The sequence below is a fragment of the Lipotes vexillifer genome, unplaced genomic scaffold, assembly GCF_000442215.2.
Source record: "Lipotes vexillifer unplaced genomic scaffold, Lipotes_vexillifer_v1.1 scaffold477, whole genome shotgun sequence".
NCBI lineage: Eukaryota > Metazoa > Chordata > Mammalia > Artiodactyla > Lipotidae > Lipotes > Lipotes vexillifer.
In genome coordinates, this window is record NW_006770652.1 from 5772978 (window position 1) to 5792258 (window position 19281).

General features: G+C 35.4%; 1 protein-coding gene across 1 annotated transcript in view; it reads right to left on the reverse strand.

Moving 5' to 3' along the window:
- ERGIC2 (ERGIC and golgi 2) overlaps window positions 1-18195 on the reverse strand; it is a 36639-nt gene extending 18444 nt beyond the window's left edge. Inside the window, exons 1-5 of the mRNA XM_007446304.1 lie at window positions 18101-18195; window positions 8092-8234; window positions 6461-6569; window positions 4511-4557; window positions 3668-3738 (exon numbers count right to left, since the gene is read on the reverse strand). Of these exons, the coding sequence (XP_007446366.1) occupies window positions 3668-3738; window positions 4511-4557; window positions 6461-6569; window positions 8092-8197 (333 nt within the window). The 5' untranslated portion in view covers window positions 8198-8234; window positions 18101-18195. The remainder of the gene's footprint in view (window positions 1-3667; window positions 3739-4510; window positions 4558-6460; window positions 6570-8091; window positions 8235-18100) is intronic.
- Between the last annotated feature and the right edge of the window lie 1086 nt (window positions 18196-19281).

Here is a 19281-nt window from a genome sequence, read left to right on the forward strand (position 1 = left end):
AAAAAAAAAAAAAAAAAAAAAAAAAAGAACTCAAAAGATTTAAAATTTTTTTCAAAAATCAGATAATGAAGGTCAGTATATAAACCCAACTATGTCAGATTCCTTACTTTCTCACATCCCTAAAAGTAGTTATTTTCTTTAAATAAATAGTAGCTATCATAGCATATTGTGTGATCATGGTTTAGAAACCAGTAAAATTATTAGAATTAAGTTTTTAATATTCAGACTGCATATTAAAAGAATGAGTGAAAATTTAAAGTAAAAATTATCTCAAATAATTTTACATTAATAATAGTTCTTAAATATTTTAATATAAATTAGGACGGGAATGAATACTTACCAGAAACACTGTTAAATGTTTTAAAAATTACTGATAAAAATATACAATTACATATTTTTAAGTTTCTAACTCTCTGGCTAAGACATGACTTTTAGTTCATGACAGTTAAATTAAAATAAAACTTTCCTCTTCTACAAATGATTGAAAGAAATGGCAGAAACTGTTACAATGGAATAATCAAAGATCCTGCCACAATTACATAATTCTAACATATTCATCAGTGCCTAATACCTGCAATGTATTATGCTTTACATTCTGTGAGCTATAAAGAAGAAAAAGTAATTGCTTTTCAGGAGCTTAGAATCTAGCTGAAGAGACAAGCTGTCCAGAAAAAATATTTATTAAAAAAATCAGAGACTTAATAAACGTGAAGAGAGTGGGAGTGACAGACACTCAGTATGGAGTGAATGCTAGAAAAACAGCATAAATAAATTTTAGAGGATAAGTTCAAGATGATTATCTCCTCAAATTCTCACAATGTCCAAAGAAACAGAAAAATGAGGACACAAACTGTATCATTATTTTAAATTATTTTAAATAGCATGCATATGTTGGAAATTATCAAAAACTTATGCAAGACCGCATACAAGGGAGACTAAATTGAGAAAAGAGCCCAACACATAATTTATTTCATGGGACAGGAAAATCCATGTAAGCAGTAAATCCCCAATTCAGAGTAACAGAGGAAAACAGGTGATAAAAGATAACAAGACACTTGAGGAAGACACAGTCACCATCCTAAGAAGACTTCTAGCAGTTCAATCGAGTGCCAGAGACCACATCACAAAGGGCATTCCACAGCATTATTATTCCCAACTTACATGTGACCTGGACCGTATTCTAAAGTAAGCAAAAATACTGCTACAGCTGGCTGCTAATGCGGACAGTCACACCAGTTAAAGAAAAAAGGAATTACCCTAGCTAAATTTAACCTGTCAAAACAAATATGGAAAAGGAAATGTGGGGTGCCCTGGTGAACCACTCTGCCATCCTGAACCCAATGTGACTTCCTCCTTTCTTTTCAAAAGCACCTGAAGCTCTAATTTTGCTTAGAAGAAACACAGTATATCTAAGCTATATATCCTTCTCCTTTCATTTACATCTGGAAAAAAAAAAAAGTGGGGGTGGGGAGGGAAAGGGAACCAACATAACTCAACTGTCTATCTCAACTCTCAGTCAGTTAACTGGCCATTTATCTTCCCATCCTAAAGATGAACAAGAAAATAGCTAGATAGACAAAAAGATTCATCAGTTTGAAAGAAGTGGTAAATCTGAGGTCTGAGGGCTAATTTTCCTCTGTGATACCATTTCTAAAAAGAAGAAGAAAAGTGAAGTTTTTCTAATTATTTCTCAATGAGATTTATCATCATGAAGACAGAAAAAAACGGAATGATCTGCAATATATCAAAGGTGGAAAATATAATCACTGAATTTTAAAACATAATGAAGGCATTGAAAAAAAAAAAGATTGATCCTGCTGGATCAAGGTCATCTCCCAGAACTCACAGATAAAGTTCAAAATATGCATCTTATGATAAAAATACTGAGAACCACTCCATGAAATTCAACATCACTTGATAAGAATTTTAGAAAACAGAGGTAAAACCATTACTCTGATTATCATTAAAGCAAACAAACAAGCAAAAAACACTTAAAACTTCAGATCATTAATACCATCAAAAGCCAAAAATAACTGAAGGGGATCCACACTTGGATATACAGGATAAATATTTGAATTTCAAAAGTAAAAGAAAAAAGCACATAAGTAGATAAATGTGTTACCTACAAAGAAAAAAAAATTGTGCCAGAACGCAATAAAGGAATGTCTATAAAGTTTTGAGTGTAAAACACCATAAAGCAAGAATTCTATCCTCAGCCAACATTACATGTATTAAGAACAGAATAACATAGGCAGTCTGTCATAAAACATAACCCACATATTCTTGCTGATAAAGAAGTCATAAAAAGTCCCTCACAACGATAAACAAAAATAAAGAAACTAAGAAAGGTAGAAAGTAAAAGCAATAAAACATAGAGTTGAATAATTATTCCTAAAATAGTATGAAATAGAATACAAATGTTAGTGTCTGATAATAATCATCTAGATCTAAATTTCCAGATAAGTTTAACATGCAATAACACGGTACCTGAATTTGTAAGGTCCCTAACCTCATTTAAAATTACTGATATCAATTTTTTGAGTGACAATACAGGAGTTAGGAAGTAGGGTGGTTCAGAGTGGGAGTAACAAAAGTTACTTTTTCTTTAGCAAATTTTATTTAAAAAGCGTGTATCAAAAGGCATAAATATATTTTGTTCATGTAAAATAAAAATAATTTGGTAACCAAAACTGACCTAAGAGCTTCCCTTTTTTCTCCTCCACCTATTCAGTTACTTCTAATCCTCCTCCATCACCTTTAGTCTTCACTTTGCAATTTTGTTTAAAGAGGGTTCACAACTGTCAATGATAAACAAAACAACTCAAGAATGCATGAGTAAACATAAGTACCACAATGCCAACAGAGCAGTCAGCAAGGCAGAGTAGCTGGGAGTTCCATGCTTTGTTCTCTAAAGCTTCTTTAGGGCTAGTTCTGATCATGACCTATTATCACCCACCCCTGTAATGTGATACCTGCCCCTGTAATGTGATGGTGTTTTCTGACAAATTAATTCTATTACACACAACTTGTGCTATGAAAACAATAAGAGAATGTCAGTATTTCATTAGGTCTGGGAAATGGAGGTGTGAAGGAGTGAGGAAGAACTAAATACATATGAAATTTCTCCTCTTAGATAATGCTTCATTCTTGATTACAAGAGAAATATAGCTCAAACGTTTTTAAGAACTTAAATTTGGTAAAAGAATAACACAAATAAGACACAGAATTTCCAAATCATTAGAAGAAAAGAAGAAAATTTCATCACTAGAGCAACTGTATAAAAGAGAAAAGGAAACTGTTAGGAAGCATTAACAAAAAATATAAAATAAAGTATAAGATTATAGAGGCTTATCCAGAATGCTAACAAAGCTTTGGTATTAGATATAATTTGGTAATTATATTTATATAATTTGGTAATTAGATATAATTTTTTCTTCCCCCTAAATGTTTACAAAGAATAGGGAATACTTCTGTTTGTTTTGTTTTTGTTTTATTTACTTTTTATTGAAGTATAGCTGATTTACAATGTTGTATACCACTTTTGAATTAAGAAAATATATTTTTAAAAAACTAGCTCAGACAAAATTAAAAGCAAATATCAAAACAGTCTTCAAGGGAACAATTCCTCAAAGCATACTATTTAAAAGAACATGTAAATCAAACTTACTGGTTCATAAACTAGACCATCTGCAGATGCAACCATTGTTTCTGCTAAATCCAATACATCTGCTCCAATATCTGCATAAAAAAGAATTAGAAGTTTTATATTCTATGCTGAGAGTCAAACTATATCCACTAACCACTAACATAAGAAAAAATAAATGGAAAAGGAAAAGAGATTTAAGGCTGTTCTTAGATGAAATCTTTTAGAAATTAATTTCCTTAATTGGATAAAATGATTTCACACTTTAAAAAATTTTGTCTGAACTATTTAATTCTTGGTCTCTACTTTTCAAGCAGTAATTTAAGACACAATTTAAGATGAAAAAGCATCCTCATTTTTGAGAACTATACTGATTCAAACATTATCTATCTAGCATATTAACATTTTTCCACTTCTACCAGTATAATTAAGTGAAGCCAGCAAGAAAAACAGAAAAGGGTAACATCACCATTAACTCAAAAGATTTGGATCTGTATTTTAATATGCAGAAGTAAAAGTAAAGGGTAGTAAATTGAAACTGTGAAACAGGATATGTTCTGGAATGTGGGTGTAAAACCCAGTACGCCAAACAAGAAAGAAAGAAAGGATATACCTAAACTAGAACTTCGTTTTATAAAAATTTCCTCCAATTTTCTTTCATTTTAATTATACTAATGTGAAAGTTAAATCTCTTTATGGAGAAGAAATTTAAAGAATACAAGCTGGGGAGAAAAACAATTTGTATTCTTAAATTAAGATATCATAAAGGAAAAATAAAGTTAAAACAACCAGTGGCTTTTACTTTTTACTAGCAACTGTTTAAACCATAATCTATATATGCAATCATCAGGTTAAACACGTACTTACACTGACACTTCATGGCAACAGTAATATCTATATTGATTCTCAATTTGCTAAAAGACAAAAAGGAAACATTAGAACCTACCATTGATCAACAAAACATGACCAATATAAATCAACTGATCTATGAAAAACTTGGACTTCATACAGAATAAAATATGTCAATTAGAACTTGGATAGCATTCATATGGGCAAAACAAAGGCACTTTAAAAGTAAAAATTCTATTTTGTAATTATTCCAAAAGCCTTTCTGATTTCACAAGTTTTTAACACAGTATCCTTCATTTTAATGGCAATTCTACAATTAGTAAGTCCAAGCAACTCAGAAAAAAAGTATTAACCTCTGTTTACATAAACCTTACATAGACTATGCCATTAAACAATACAAAACTTTCAAAATCAAAAGTTAGGAATTGAAAGCCTTTCTCTCCTTATTTACCAAATAAATACCAGACATCAGGCATTGTACCTGATGTCCTACAAATACTATCCTCTTTATTCTTTACCATGGACCTATAAAGTAGATAGCTTCAGTTCTACAAATAAGCCAATGGTGTTTACGGCAGTTTAAATAAATGCCTGGCTTAAGATCACATAACTACTGAAGTGGCATATTGAAAACTAGGTCTGTGTGACTCAAGATAAATGTACCCAAATTACCAGGAAAAAAAAAAAAAAAAAAACCTGATTCTTAAAGTTTTGCATGACCTTTTAAAAAGGCTCAACCAATGCCTTATTTTCAAATGATTAGTTCAAATCAAATTAATTTTCAAATATCAGAATCAGCGCCATGAATAACAGAATGAGTACAATCAGGATCAGTCCTGTCCTGCGCTTCCTATCAAAACTTTTTTTCACTCTAATAATTTTCATCTGGTTTCAATAGGGAGTACAGATTTTTAGAACTTCACAGAGTCTTAAAGTAGTCTAGAGTTCAAACTGTGTTCCAAATAACCCTGGGGTTTAGGCTCAGGAGATTTTATAGGAAGAGGGTGAGGTCAAGCAGACAGGCTTCTGGGCATCCCCACTACACTTATGTGGTGAACTACATGACTTCATTTAGAAAGAATAAAAATTATTTCATTGGTGCTAAAAAAAAACAAAATAAGAAAAAAAACAAATTCCTTAAAAATTAATGGCATTAAGAATAACACTGATGTTACAGATCAAGAAACTGAGGCCCAAAAGAAGTCAGTTGTATGACTTGCCCAAGGTTACATAGCAACTATTACAAATGTTGACTGACTGAATTCTCACTGACCTGAAGAGGAAAGTACTATAATTAGTATCCCCATTTTACAGAAAAGGAAACTGAAGCACATGCAGAAATAGATTTAGTAAGTTCCCTAAAGTCACAAACCTAGTAAATGGCAGAGCTGGGACTAAAATTGAGAAGTAAATGTTTCCTGCTATCTAGTGCAATCTAAGTATTATAAACCTGTTATGTTCAATCAATTAAAATATCCAAATAATACAAATAAAGTATATTTTGTCTCCTAATTAAGGTACTAATATTTTCAAAGGTTTAAAAGTGATGCTGTTTACCTTAAAATATAGTTTATACACAATTTACAACAATCAAGCTATAAGCATAAACAATGTAACCTTAGACAATTTATTTTCCGGTTCACACAGATCAGTAAGATATTTCAAAATCTAAAGAGTAAACAATTTCAAAACATCAAACAATTTCCATCATTTCAACATCTAAGGAAAAACATATTCTCCTAACCTTTTTAACAAATGCATATTCAATCAGAGAACCTTTCTCTTAGAATTTAACCAGTATTCAAATTATTCTAAAATGTTTTACCTAATGCATACAATTAATGAGGATTTTTCAGTACTATTTCTTCAGAATTAAAATAAACCAAGTATAAAAGGTTAGACTTTTTTTTTAAAATATGTTACCTTCAGAGCAATTTAAATCTAAAGGTATTTCAAAAAAAAAGTTACCTAGAAAAATCCTTGTCTACTTCATATTCATACTTCATCCATGTATCTTGATATACTGAAAATTCCATTATAGTTAATAAAGCCATAGTGGTAAATGCTATTAGAGAAACTGAGAAACCAACAAAAAAAGAATTAAAACAATTTTTAAAAGGTAAAACAGCAGAAAACCATTTTAAGTAAGATTAAATTAGCAAAGATTACCCTAATATGATTGCCACGTGAATGAATACAATAAAAGGTTTTTCTTAAGAGTCATTATAAATGTTTTTCTAAAACAGCTCAAAAATGAAGATTTAATGAACACAAACATGAACACAAACATTTGCACTATTGAGAAAGCATTTTATTTCTTCAATATGAAGGACATTTCTCACTAAATAGATTTGTCAAAATTCTACAAATACATAAAACTTTTACCTTGTTATATTTAGCAGTGTCACAGATAAGATAAATGATGAAAGTAAGCATAAGTTTCACAACACAAATTTGAAAGTAGTCCCCTCATAATTAAAAATGTATCCATGCCTATAGCCCAATTAAAAAAAAAAAACGAAACAAAAAAAAACTAGCTTAATTTCTTAGATCCTAAGAATCCACAACAATCTGTGCCAGAAACTCAAATAACATCTCCAAATCTCTAATAAAACTTACTACTTCGAAAGCTCCTAAGTATTTCACTTCATTTATAAAAGTAAAAGATCTAACAAAAAGAAAAAGCACTATCATATACTATGACAAACTACACTTAAAATGGATCGTGCATCAAGAACTTGTACTATTTTCATTAACAAAAGTTAATCACAGGAGATTAGAAATAGCAAGCAATTTATTATACATTTTACTAAATGAAATGTCAATCTTATGGGAAGTATATTGTCTTATCAGCTCTTCATGCGGCAAGAAATAATAGTTAATACTGTTATAGTTGTGTATTTTTCTGATATATTTCATTATTTATTTATTTAACAAATACTACTATCTGTACCAGGCACTGCTCTGAGCATTTTATAAATATTAATTTATTTAATTGCTACTGCAACTCTACTTGGCAAATACTGATATCATCCCCATTTCATGGAAGAAGAAACTAAAGCATAGACAGATTAACTTCCTCAAGATCAAGTATTTAGGAAGGGGCAGAGGTGGAATTTAAATCCAGACAGTCTGATTCCAAAGTCTAAGCTCCTAACTATTACCCTATATTGCCTCTCTTCAGTAATGTGAAATTTAAGAATTTTTATTATAATCTCTAAATTGACTTATTCTTAACCAAAACAGACTGAGGCAGTTTCAACATCATTAAACAATTTCAATTCTATTTACATATAATAATCTTGTTAATATACGTATACGTAACTCAAGAGCACCAAAGCAGTAAAGCTGGATTAATTTGTTCAGTAATGTTTTAATAAACACTGCTAAATGCATAGACTGCACTGGGTTGGATGCAAAAAGAATATACGTAAGAATAAAATTAAGGCAAATAGTGTGGCATGAGGACAGACCAACTATAAAGTTACTGCACAGTTCATTGATGAGTTTTTCCTCATGGCTACATTTCTGTAATGTTCTTGATTGATAACTTAGAAGTTGCACTTACTGGAGGAGTTTTAATTTGAACTAATACTCACCTGTACCCCCACTGGCTGAAGTCTCTACATAGCTGTCAGGAACTTTCGGAAAGGCATCCAACTCTTTCACCAAACTTAAGGTTTTCTTCCGATTCAGTCGCCTCATCTTCAGGAAAACCTTCTTCTTCTTTCATATAGTCATGCTAAGGAATAAAAAATGAATAAATGAATCCTCCAAAAAGATTAAAAGGTTTCTTTTATTTTTAGATAACTGACAAATGTCCTTGGAACAACGTAACATTCTTATTCCTCCTTGAGAAAAAAAAAAAGCTTAACACTTATCCACACCTCTTTTTTCTCCACTTCCACCCTGACAAAAAGTACTAATGATAGGCAATTTACACACACAAACACATTAAATAGCCAAAAAAAGTGAAAATCAATTCAATCACATTTGTAATATTTGAATATACAAATTAAAATAAATAGTTTTTCTATGAAATTAACAAAACATATAAAAATAATACATTCCCATTAATGGATGACAATGAAGTAAGGCAGACATGCTCATACACTGCTAACAAGAACATAAATATTCACACCTCTTATTCTAAGTAAATTCCTTTTTTAGGAATGTATCCGAAGGAAAATATCTGTGTTGTGCACAAAAATTTGATGAGGATATTTCTTGTATGGCTATTTTTAAATATTGAATAGAAACGAATTCCTCGAATCCAATATACAAATTACAGTGAATTAAAAGTTCTAAATCTATGTAAACACTGAAAATCTTATAAAAGAAAACATTTAATGATGTAAGAAAATACTCAAAATACATTAAGCAAAGACCAGAAGGCCATATGCCAGTTTTATGGGAGACAGGGAAAAAGATACATGGGAAACAAACTGAAAGCCTATACACAAAATGTTATAAGTAGATCATGGGAGGATTTTGTCTTCTTTACAAAATTTTGGACTTTCCAAATTATCTGCTTTTATAATAAAAATATTATTTAAAAATTGACTGCTTGCTAGTCTCTTTTTGATCAATATGCCAACTACATCTAAAATATGCTAGCCATAAAAATAACTGAAATTTCAAATATTTATATAAATTTTTTTTTTTCGGTACGCGGGCCTCTCACTGTTGTGGCCTCTCCCGTTGCGGAGCACAGGCTCCAGACGCGCAGGCTCAGCAGCCATGGCTCACGGGCCCAGCTGCCCTGCGGCATGTGGGATCTTCCCAGACCGGGGCATGAACCCGTGTCCCCTGCATTGGCAGGCAGACTCTCAACCACTGCACCACCAGGGAAGCCCTTTATATAATTTTTTTTTTTTTTTTTTGCGGCATGTGGGATCTTCCCGAAACGGGGCACGAACCCGCGTCTCCTGCATCGGCAGGCGGACTCTCAAGCACTGCGCCACCAGGGGGAAGCCCTAATTTTTTTTTATATGACTGATTTATATAAATAATATTATAGGTGATACTACAAGCATTAGCAGAAATCAAAGTTGTATTGATAAAATCAACACATAACAGAATAAGTTAAATGGCTGAAAAAGTCACTAAAAGAATGTCTCTAGAAGAAAGCAGAAAGACTTGTCTGAAATCTAAGTAGGATTAATACAGAAAGAACAGACCATAGAAAGAGCATTCATGGAGAAAAAGGAGACGCAGGGAAGTAAAAACTGGCAGTAATCATGAACACTGTCCAAAAGAGAGCAGGACCTAACCAGAGGCACTACTAATCAGTCCATGAAGGAGCCACTGCCCTAAAATGAAGCTAAATGCATTAATGGGTTGATTTCATTTGCCATTATAAACATCCAACTAACTCCCCTTGCCGATTCCATGCTCAAAAGTGGCCTTCAGAATATAATTTTGCTTTTCATGTATATGGCTTCCCTAAGGGAAAAAAAGAACATGTAGACAAGAGATGACAGTGTTTGATCCCCATGACAGTTATAAAACTGCTCTTCTCATCTGTAAATTAAGCTTCTGAGTGTTTATTAAGCATAAGCCATGTTCCTCAAGTTTGTTCAACTCAGTAATCAAATTTATTTTCTGTACCTGCTTAGCAGTAACAGCACCAAGACTGATCCTTTTTCCATCTTTCAATTTATACTCATTCTTTCCTACAGGGGCTAAATAATAAATATGTTCAAGCCACGTATCTTTAAGACAAAACTCTCCACTTAAGCTCAAGTCCAACTCCAACTACTGTATAGATCTCCAGCTGCATACCTACAGCAAAACTTAAAGGTATGAGTTGTCCGTATTCATATACTGAGACTACTTCCTCGCCTCTCAACTAAATTTGCTCTCAGCAAGGTCATTAACAACTTGCTTTAGTACCAAATCCAATGGACAATTTTTAGCCCTTAATCAATTTTGCTTCGAGAAAATGTATTTTCTCACTTATTCATCACTTCTTTTTCTCCTTGAAACAGTCTCTTACCCTGGCTTAGGTAATACTATACTCCTGATTTTTGTTTTACCTCTAAGACCTTCTTTGGCTTATTTTGCAGATTCTTCTTCCTCTCAGAGGGCACTAGGCCCTCCTCCCAACCTCCACACTTCCCCCAAGTGATCTCCCATCCCTTCCATTTCTATCTACATGTTGATTCCTCTCAAATCTTTATTCCCAGTCCAAATCTTTCTGCAGACATGTATATCTTTTTGCCTTCTATTACATTTTCATTAGGGCATTCCAGAGACAATTCAGACTACACAAGTCTAAAAATAAATACTTCACCCTACCAAACCTGTTTCTCCTCCTGTGTCCCTATATTCGTTAATGATGACACATGCACCCAAATGCACAAGCTAGAAACATAAGTTGCATCCTTAGACTTAAACTCTTCCTAAATTTCTCTCAAATCTGTCATTTCTTTTCCAGGCCCATTGAGAAGTTCCTTACAAGGAGCCTAGCCTCAGCTGCCATAATCTATCTCTGCATTGCTTCAATCTTCAATCTTTCAATTCACTCTCCACACTACAATCAATAATATTTTTAATACATAAAACTGATCATATAAATTTTATTTTAAAATATTTTTATAGGTTCCCATTACATTTAAAGAGTTTGGACCCTAACCTAACATGGTTTACAAAGCACTCAAAACAGAGGCCCTGCTTACCTCTCTTCAAAACCCAATCCCTCCAAGTCTTAGTTCCAACCATACAAAGTCACTTTCTATTCCTTAAACATGCTATTCTCTCTACTATAAATATCCTTCCCCCACTCCCCCACCTCTACATTTGGCTAACTCCTATTTACTCTTCAAGTCTCAGTCTAAATACCTCTCTCAGGGGAAAAAGAAAACTTCTATGACCTCAAACATATGAGTTATAGCATGGCCTCCTAGAACACTGTGCCTTTAGCACACTATTTATACTTGCTTGTTTAATTTTGTTTTCTCCATTGTAATTTTAGGGCAGGAACCATGTCTAACTTAATCTTTGTATCTCCAATGCACTGCAGGTTACTTGATAAATATTTACGGAAGGAAGGAAAGAAGGAAGATGGGAAACTTCCCCAGAAAAACTCACGGTAGCACAGCTTTCCAATCAAAACAGTCATACTTAGATAAGTAAATATGTAAGAATATAAGATCTACAAGAATTTTTGTTTTGCTCACTACAGTATATCCCTAGCACCTACAACAGTGGTTGGCACATAGTAGGTATAGCATTGTTGAGCAAATTAATAAAACTGTGAATTTTACTTTCTAAACTTTCTATATTGTAATGAGCTCTATAAATGCTTTCTTGTAAATTACATGTAAGTATAAAGATATGGCAAGCAGCTAGTTTTACCAACCCTCTAACACTTCCTATAACCTATCTGGCACTCCTCCCTTAATCATCTAACTAGTGTACTCACTTGGCTATCTCCCAGCCTCTGGCTTCTTCCATTCCTAGTTTTCATGATTCCACGGCCTGACCCCGAGGGCATGCATAGGGCACTCTCACTGCCTCTCCCCCATCCCGGGATAGAAAGGTGGACAACAGCAGGCTGTGTCCCACCTTCTACTAAGACAGCTCTATTCTACAATGGAGCACCCTGCCACTCTGCTGCTGCTCTGGTCCCATTCCTGTTAGCTCAGCATTAACCTACATCCAGAAAATTCGTTCCACCTCGAATACTTGCCAATCTACTCTATAGAGCCACTGTTCTGATATGAACAAGTCATCCAATAACTTCCAGTTTTTCTAAAAGCAATCCTTCTACCTGCTCTTTATGAAACATGACATTCTCCTGGTGGTAATTATCTTTGAATCATACTTCATTTCTGAGACTCACAGGTAAAGAAGTAGCATGTTTTAACATGATATCTCAACCATCTCTTCCCTTTTCAAGTCTATCTTCTAATAATAATAATAAACACACATACTACATTAGAATTATAGCTAACTTTCATATTATGTGCTAGGTATTATTTGAAGCACTTTATATATTAAATTCATTTAATCCTCTAAAGGACTCTACAAAGTAAATACTATTTTTATTCACTTATAGATAAGGAAACTGAGGCACAGAACAGTTAAGTATTTTCTTATTTTAAAAAATATTTATTTATTTGGTTGCACTGGGTCTTAGTTGTGGCAGGCGGGCTCCGTAGTTGCAGCTCACCAGCTCCTTAGTTGTGGCTCCCTGTACTCCGTAGCTGCAGCACACGGGCTCCTTGGCATGCAAACTCTTAGTTGCTGCATGCATGTGGGATCTAGTTCCCTGACCAGGGATTGAACCCGGGCCCCCTGCGTTGGGAGTGCGGAGTCTTATCCACTGCGCCACCAGGGAAGTCCCCAGTCAAGTATTTTCAAGGCCCACACAGCAGGTGGTAGAAACTGGATTCACTGCCAAGCAGCTTGGCTCCAGAGTCCATGCTCCAACCCACAGTGTACACTAACTCACTTCAGCACTTGATATATCTTCCATTAACACATGGATATATTCAGAATTTCCTTAATGATTTCAGCACCTGGATCATTCACTGTACTTTTCTTCCCCATTCCATCACCACCCTATGACACTCATTCTCGGGCACTCATTCAAAATGATAATCCTTTTACCATGTAAGCCTAACAGATATTCTCCAGTGACTTCCATCTTAATTTTATACAAAGCCACACATGAACAAGGCCATGCTTTGGCTCCTCTCAACTTTTAAAACTGTTCCACCTCTAATATCCAAATCACCAATTTTCCTCTTTGAGCAGAAACAATTATCCTTCCAGCTCTTTAATCTCCTCACTAGGGAAGAATCTACTCTTCATTTTCCCTGTGTTCTCAATCCCTTGGATTCCTCCCATTCAGTTCCACTGCTCCCATTCCCACTTTATTTGCCTCTCCATACAGCTCAGACATTTTCAAAAATGCATTTAGAAAGATCCCAGATCAGTGGTTTCCAGAACCACAGAACTGCCATTCTGTTACAAAAGTTTCTAGTCCGTACCTAAATGAAAAAAACAAGGACAATATAGGATTCTTTTTTTAAGTTAAATTTATTCAGTTTAAAAATCTTTTATTCTGAGATTATTTCCTTCCTTTTTTTTAATGTGTCAAATGTCCTTTCTTTTATGAAATGATAAAAGTAGATAGAAAGTTTTTTGTTTGTTTGTTTTTGGATATCTTTCTTTAATAAAATTAAAAACTGCAATTCTAGGACTTCCCTGGTGGCTCAGTCGCTGAGAGTCCGCCTGCCGATGCAGGGGACACGGGTTCGTGCCCCAGTCCGGAAAGATCCCACATGCCGCGGAGTGGCTAGGCCCGTGAGCCATGGCCGCTGAGCCTGCGCGTCCGCAGCCTGCGCTCACCAACGGGAGAGGCCACAACAGTGAGAGGCCCGCGAACCGGGAAAAAAAAAACCCCCACAAACTGCAATTCTATATCAGTCCTTAAGTCCAGCCCCTTTCCCTGATTTTTTCTGTACATTTTTTTGTACTGGTTAACAAAATTTAGGAGCCATTATGCTAGATTCCTTTGCCCATTGGTTGGTGATGCTCTTCATACTTTGACAATCTCCAGTCCAGTATCATATCTTCAATTTCTCTCCTGAACTGTTGTGTATACTAAAAAATAAAACAAGCAAATCCCAGGAAGTCACTGATAACAACTGAGACTAAGACAATGCTTTGAAAAACTGCATAAGAAATAAGAAACCACTTTTCATGCTGGAACACAGAGACACATTATCAACACTCAATCTAAGAAATGTCAAACAGCTAGTATTTCATCATCTGTGTCCACGTGAATATAATGAAACTATCAGATGCTTTGCCAAAATTAAAATATAGAATTCATGACACTTTTATGGTCTGCTGAATTAAGTTTAATTACTTCCTCAAACAAAAATGGAGACACAATTTATTTTCTGCTACCCACACTTTATGAGCTAACTTCTATTTTTAATGTATATTTAACAATATGAGAAATATTTAATAGGTTAATAAACATGGCCATTGTTGTGAGTTGAACTATGTCTCCCAAAAGGATACTTTTAAGTCCTCACGCCTGGTACCTGTGAATGGGTCTTATTTGGAAATATTTGGGTTTTTAAAGATGTTAAGAGACCATACTGCATTAAGGTGGCCCAAAATCCAATGACTGGTGCCCTTATAACAAGGCCATGTGAGAATACACAGACACACAGGGGAGAATGCCATGTGAAGACAGGCAGAGATTAGAGTGATGTATCTACAAGCCAAGGAGCCAAGGATTGCCCAGATGCTAGAAGAGACAAGGAAAGTTTCTTTCCTAGAGCTGTCAGAGGGAGTATGGCCCTGCTGACACCTTGATTTCAGTCTGGTAGTCTCCCAAACTGTAAGAGAACAAATTTCTATTTTTTAAAGCCATCCAGTTGGTAATTTGTTATGGCAGTCCTATGAAACTTAACACAAGCCATTAATAACAATGAGAAAGGAGATGGAACAAATATTATCCAGGCTATCACTGAACTTCAGAAACGAAAAGCAAAACTATGACTTATATGTAATTTTAAACTACTTGACAATATTGCATTAGAATACAATAAATTTTATGAAAGATAACTTAGTTTCACTTTACAAACACTAGATACCAAAAAAGTACTCATTCTTTTTACTTTAAAACTTTTTACAACAGTTAAATTTTGTTTTTAAAATTATTTACACTAACATAATTCAAACAAATCTAATAAACTTCCAAGTGATTAAAAAAAAAAAAAAAGGTTTACTTGGAAGCCAAGTAAGATGGTATAAATGTTTTTTGTGATCAAAAACACCTGGGGGGCTTCCCTGGTGGTGCAGTGGTTGAGAGTCCGCCTGCCAATGCAGGGGACACGGGTTCGTGCCCCGGGCCGGGAAGGTCTGACATGCCGCGGAGCGGCTGGGCCTGTGAGCCATGGCCGCTGAGCCTGTGCGTCTGGAGCCTGTGCTCTGCAACAGGAGAGGCCACAACAGTGAGAGGCCCGCGTACCGCAAAAAAAAAAAAAAACAAAACAAAACACTTGGGGGACTTCAGCTATGTGAATTTGAAAAGATCCTCAACTTCTCAGAATTCTCTTCTATAATTTTGTTTTAAAAGGAGGGAGGGAGACATAATGGTTACCTCACAGTTTTTAATCAAGACAAAAATGAGTCATTTGATAAATGTTTCTAGTTCTCAAAAGAAATGCAAAGACTTGTTAAGATATTTGAGGTTTATGTTAAAGTCTTTAGGAAGGTGGGAAAGTGAAGTTAGGTGATAATAACATGAACAGACTGAGGATTATACAAATTGATAGAATGAAAGTTAAAAGAAGAGACTATAGAGTGATGGCAACACAACAATTTGGAAGTACCTAGTAGCAAGATGAAGCAAAGACAAACCTCCTCCTCCTCAAAGAATGGTTTGACTACAGTAACTACTCAATAAAAGCATACAAAATTGAACTAAATTAATTGAATTAAACAAGTAAGGAAAGTGTGAGGAAAAGGTCAGAGACACATGAAATATATATATATATGTTTTTTTGTTTGTTTGGTTTGTTTTGTTTTTTCGCTGTATGCGGGCCTCTCACTGTTGTGGCCTCTCCCGTTGCGGAGCACAGGCTCAGCGGCCATGGCTCACGGGCCCAGCCACTCCGGGGCATGTGGGATCTTCCCGGACCGGGGCACGAACCCGTGTCCCCTGCATTGGCAGGCGGACTCTCAACCACTGCGCCACCAGGGAAGCCCACATGAAATATATTGACAACAGAATGAAGGTCCCCAAAAGCAAGGAGAATGGGTTAACAAGGCACCTAGGGCAGAAATGACCTAGACTTAAGTAAGACTGCATGGAGTAGTAGAAAGAGGAATCTGTACCTTAGTAATTAAGAGAGGATAACGGCTTAAGAAAGCAAGCAATTGGAAGATGGAGTTTAAGGACATTTTAACCATATAGACTGAAGAGTTTAATCAATTTTAGAATCAAAGAAATTACTTATAAAAGCATCTTCTTCAGTCTATATTTCGACTAAGAACAAAGGCAACATTTTGTGAGTAGGTATAGAAGTTAGAAAACAAACATTTAAAAATAACAAGAGCTAACATTTAATGAAAGTTAACTGTATGTCAGGCATTGTTCTAGGTGCTTTGTATGTTTTAGCTCACTTGATCATCACCACTCACTTTGAGTTGTATTATTATTATTCCCATTTTGCAGATAAGGAAACTAAGACAGAAAGAGGTTAATTTACCCATGATGACATTAAGAGGCAGAATCAGAATAAATATAGAAAAAATGTTGAATAGGATTTGGAGCATGCACAGATTGCCTAAAGAGTAACTTCTATTAAAAATGTTTCACTATTTCTTCCAATTAAATGACTAATCCTCAAAGAAATTTGTCATTTTTTCTAATTCTTTTTTGATGCTGTTGTTCCAAACTAGTACTGATTTCCTCTGAGACTTTCAAGCTTGATATATTTTTATGATTTGTACCCTCAAACAATTACAGCAGTCAGTTGTGACTGAAGTTCATCATCATAAAGAAAGAAATTTCGCCCCACGTTCTCCCCCCGAAGAAAACCATGAAATTTTGTTTTCATGTTTTTCCTCTAAGAGAACTGGAATAATTGCATCAATTTGTAAATATCAATAAACAAATTAAGTAAACAAACATAAGTCCTGAATTCTTCAGTGAACAAGCCTAATTCATTTCTTTATAATGGCTGTACACTAGAGTTCAATGAAATACCTAAATACAACTGCAAACAAATAAATAAATCCCGTTTTTAACTGTATCTTTATCTGCTTCTGTATCTTCATCTTTAACTGATTCTGAAAGCCAGTCTTGCATCATTTTAACCGATATTTTGTAACTTTGCGTTGTCTCGAGGGCACTAAATCCTAAATATAAAAGTTACTGGAACGTGTTTTCTCAAACAATGACCTATTAATTCTATATACTACCAATATCCAAGGCTATTCTCTACCACGAGCTGACATGTTATCTAACAAGGGCTTCTTAACTCTTCGAGGGTTTCAGAAAAGTAGTGACGCTCGGACCTGTCTCTCCTACAGCATCTCACCCTGCCCTGCCCCTTTCTCAATTTCCTAAGCGGCGTGCGAACCTCCCGAGGCGAGGCCAAGACCTCGTTCTTTCTTAGCACAACTTGCTGCGAAGAATTTGGTATCTGTATGGGGATGGGAGCCAGACACCCGGGACGATCGGGACACTATCAGGCTGGTCTTCACAACGCGGGACCCTCCGCCCCTGCGGACGGCAGGAGCAACTGGGGCACGGGGCACTGTGAGAAGCAATGGGCCAGGGTCAGCAGCTATGGGGACGCAGCTAAACTCCTTCAAGTTGGAAGATAGCAGAGAGACATTGGACCAGGAAAAGGGGAGCTTCCAGGCGCAGCGCTGCCCAGGGTCCTGCCAGTAACGACCCCGGGGAAGGTAGGTAGAGCGGCTCCCCGGTCCAGCCCGTTCTCCGGAAGAGAGGAACTAAGACAGGGAGCCAACGCCATGACGGGCTCTCACCCCTTTAACCACACTCATGTCCTGAACAGCCCTGGAACAAACGAGAAAACAGCACCCGGCAAGGTTTCAGTACTTTACCTTGTGCTACGGTCCCAGCCGACCGCCATGTTTCACAGAAGCCCGGTCGCCCGGGCTCCCGTTTACCCGGAAATATCGCGAGAACAAAAGCGACTACCACCGTGGAAAACGTCAGCGCAGGGGGGGGGGCGAGGAAACGGTGTAGAGTTCTCGCGATATTCCTTTCGCTGACGAAGTGCTTTGTGAATCAAGAGGTGTGAGCCAAGTTAAAGGGGCTTGGCTAAGAAGAATCGAGATTTAAACTTATTTCACTTGTGACCACGTGGCTAGCAAGGAATTAACTTCTCCAAGGAGAGATTTGTTACCTACCAACGGATACTTAGAGACCACAGAAAGAATCTCAACTCCTCTAATAGTACTTCGTTAGGAATGAGATACTTGGGCGCAGGAATTAACATTTGCAGCCCCAACCGTATTACTCTTCCAAACTCTGCACCACGTTTTGTGCCCCTTTATTTTCTTCTGTCAAGAACGTTTAAACTTTCCCTTCCAGGCACAGGTAACGCTTTTAATTATTTGTTAAATGTTTTTCTTGTCTTGTAGATGGTAAGCTCTGTAAGAAATCACGTGTCTTCCTCATTCTTATATCACCAGTACTTTTCTATGCACTCGAATATTTGTTGAGAAAGAAAATTAATACTTCATTCACCTTTTTTCCCTAACACTTCATATTATAAGAGGTAACGGAGGACTTTGGAAAAAAAGGGCTCAAGAGCAAGCCCATGTTTACCAGATTTTCCAAACATTGAGATTTTTAATTTTATGATTTGTTGACCAAAAATTCTAACAAAAGCGTAATAATGACTAATTCTTAAATGGTAAGCACTGCTTTTTTTTTCCCCAGTAAGCAATATTTATATGCTTTACTTTCCTCATCTCGTTTAATCTTTTCCAACTGTGTACGATAATAACATTATTTACCCATTTAATAGATAAGGAAATTGAGACAAGTGGCAGTTAAGTGATTTACCCAATGTCAGATAGCTGGGAGAGGCAGGGAAATCTTGACCACAAGACTAAACTGCCTTTCAAAGGAGCAGTCGTCATTTTGTTTATTGAATTAACATTTATCGAAATATGAAATTTTACTAAATTTAAACTGTCCTAGAAAATAAGGGCAGATAAAGAGTTTCCACTGATGCAATTTCATTTCCAGACTTTCATTTCAGGATTAGTCCAAA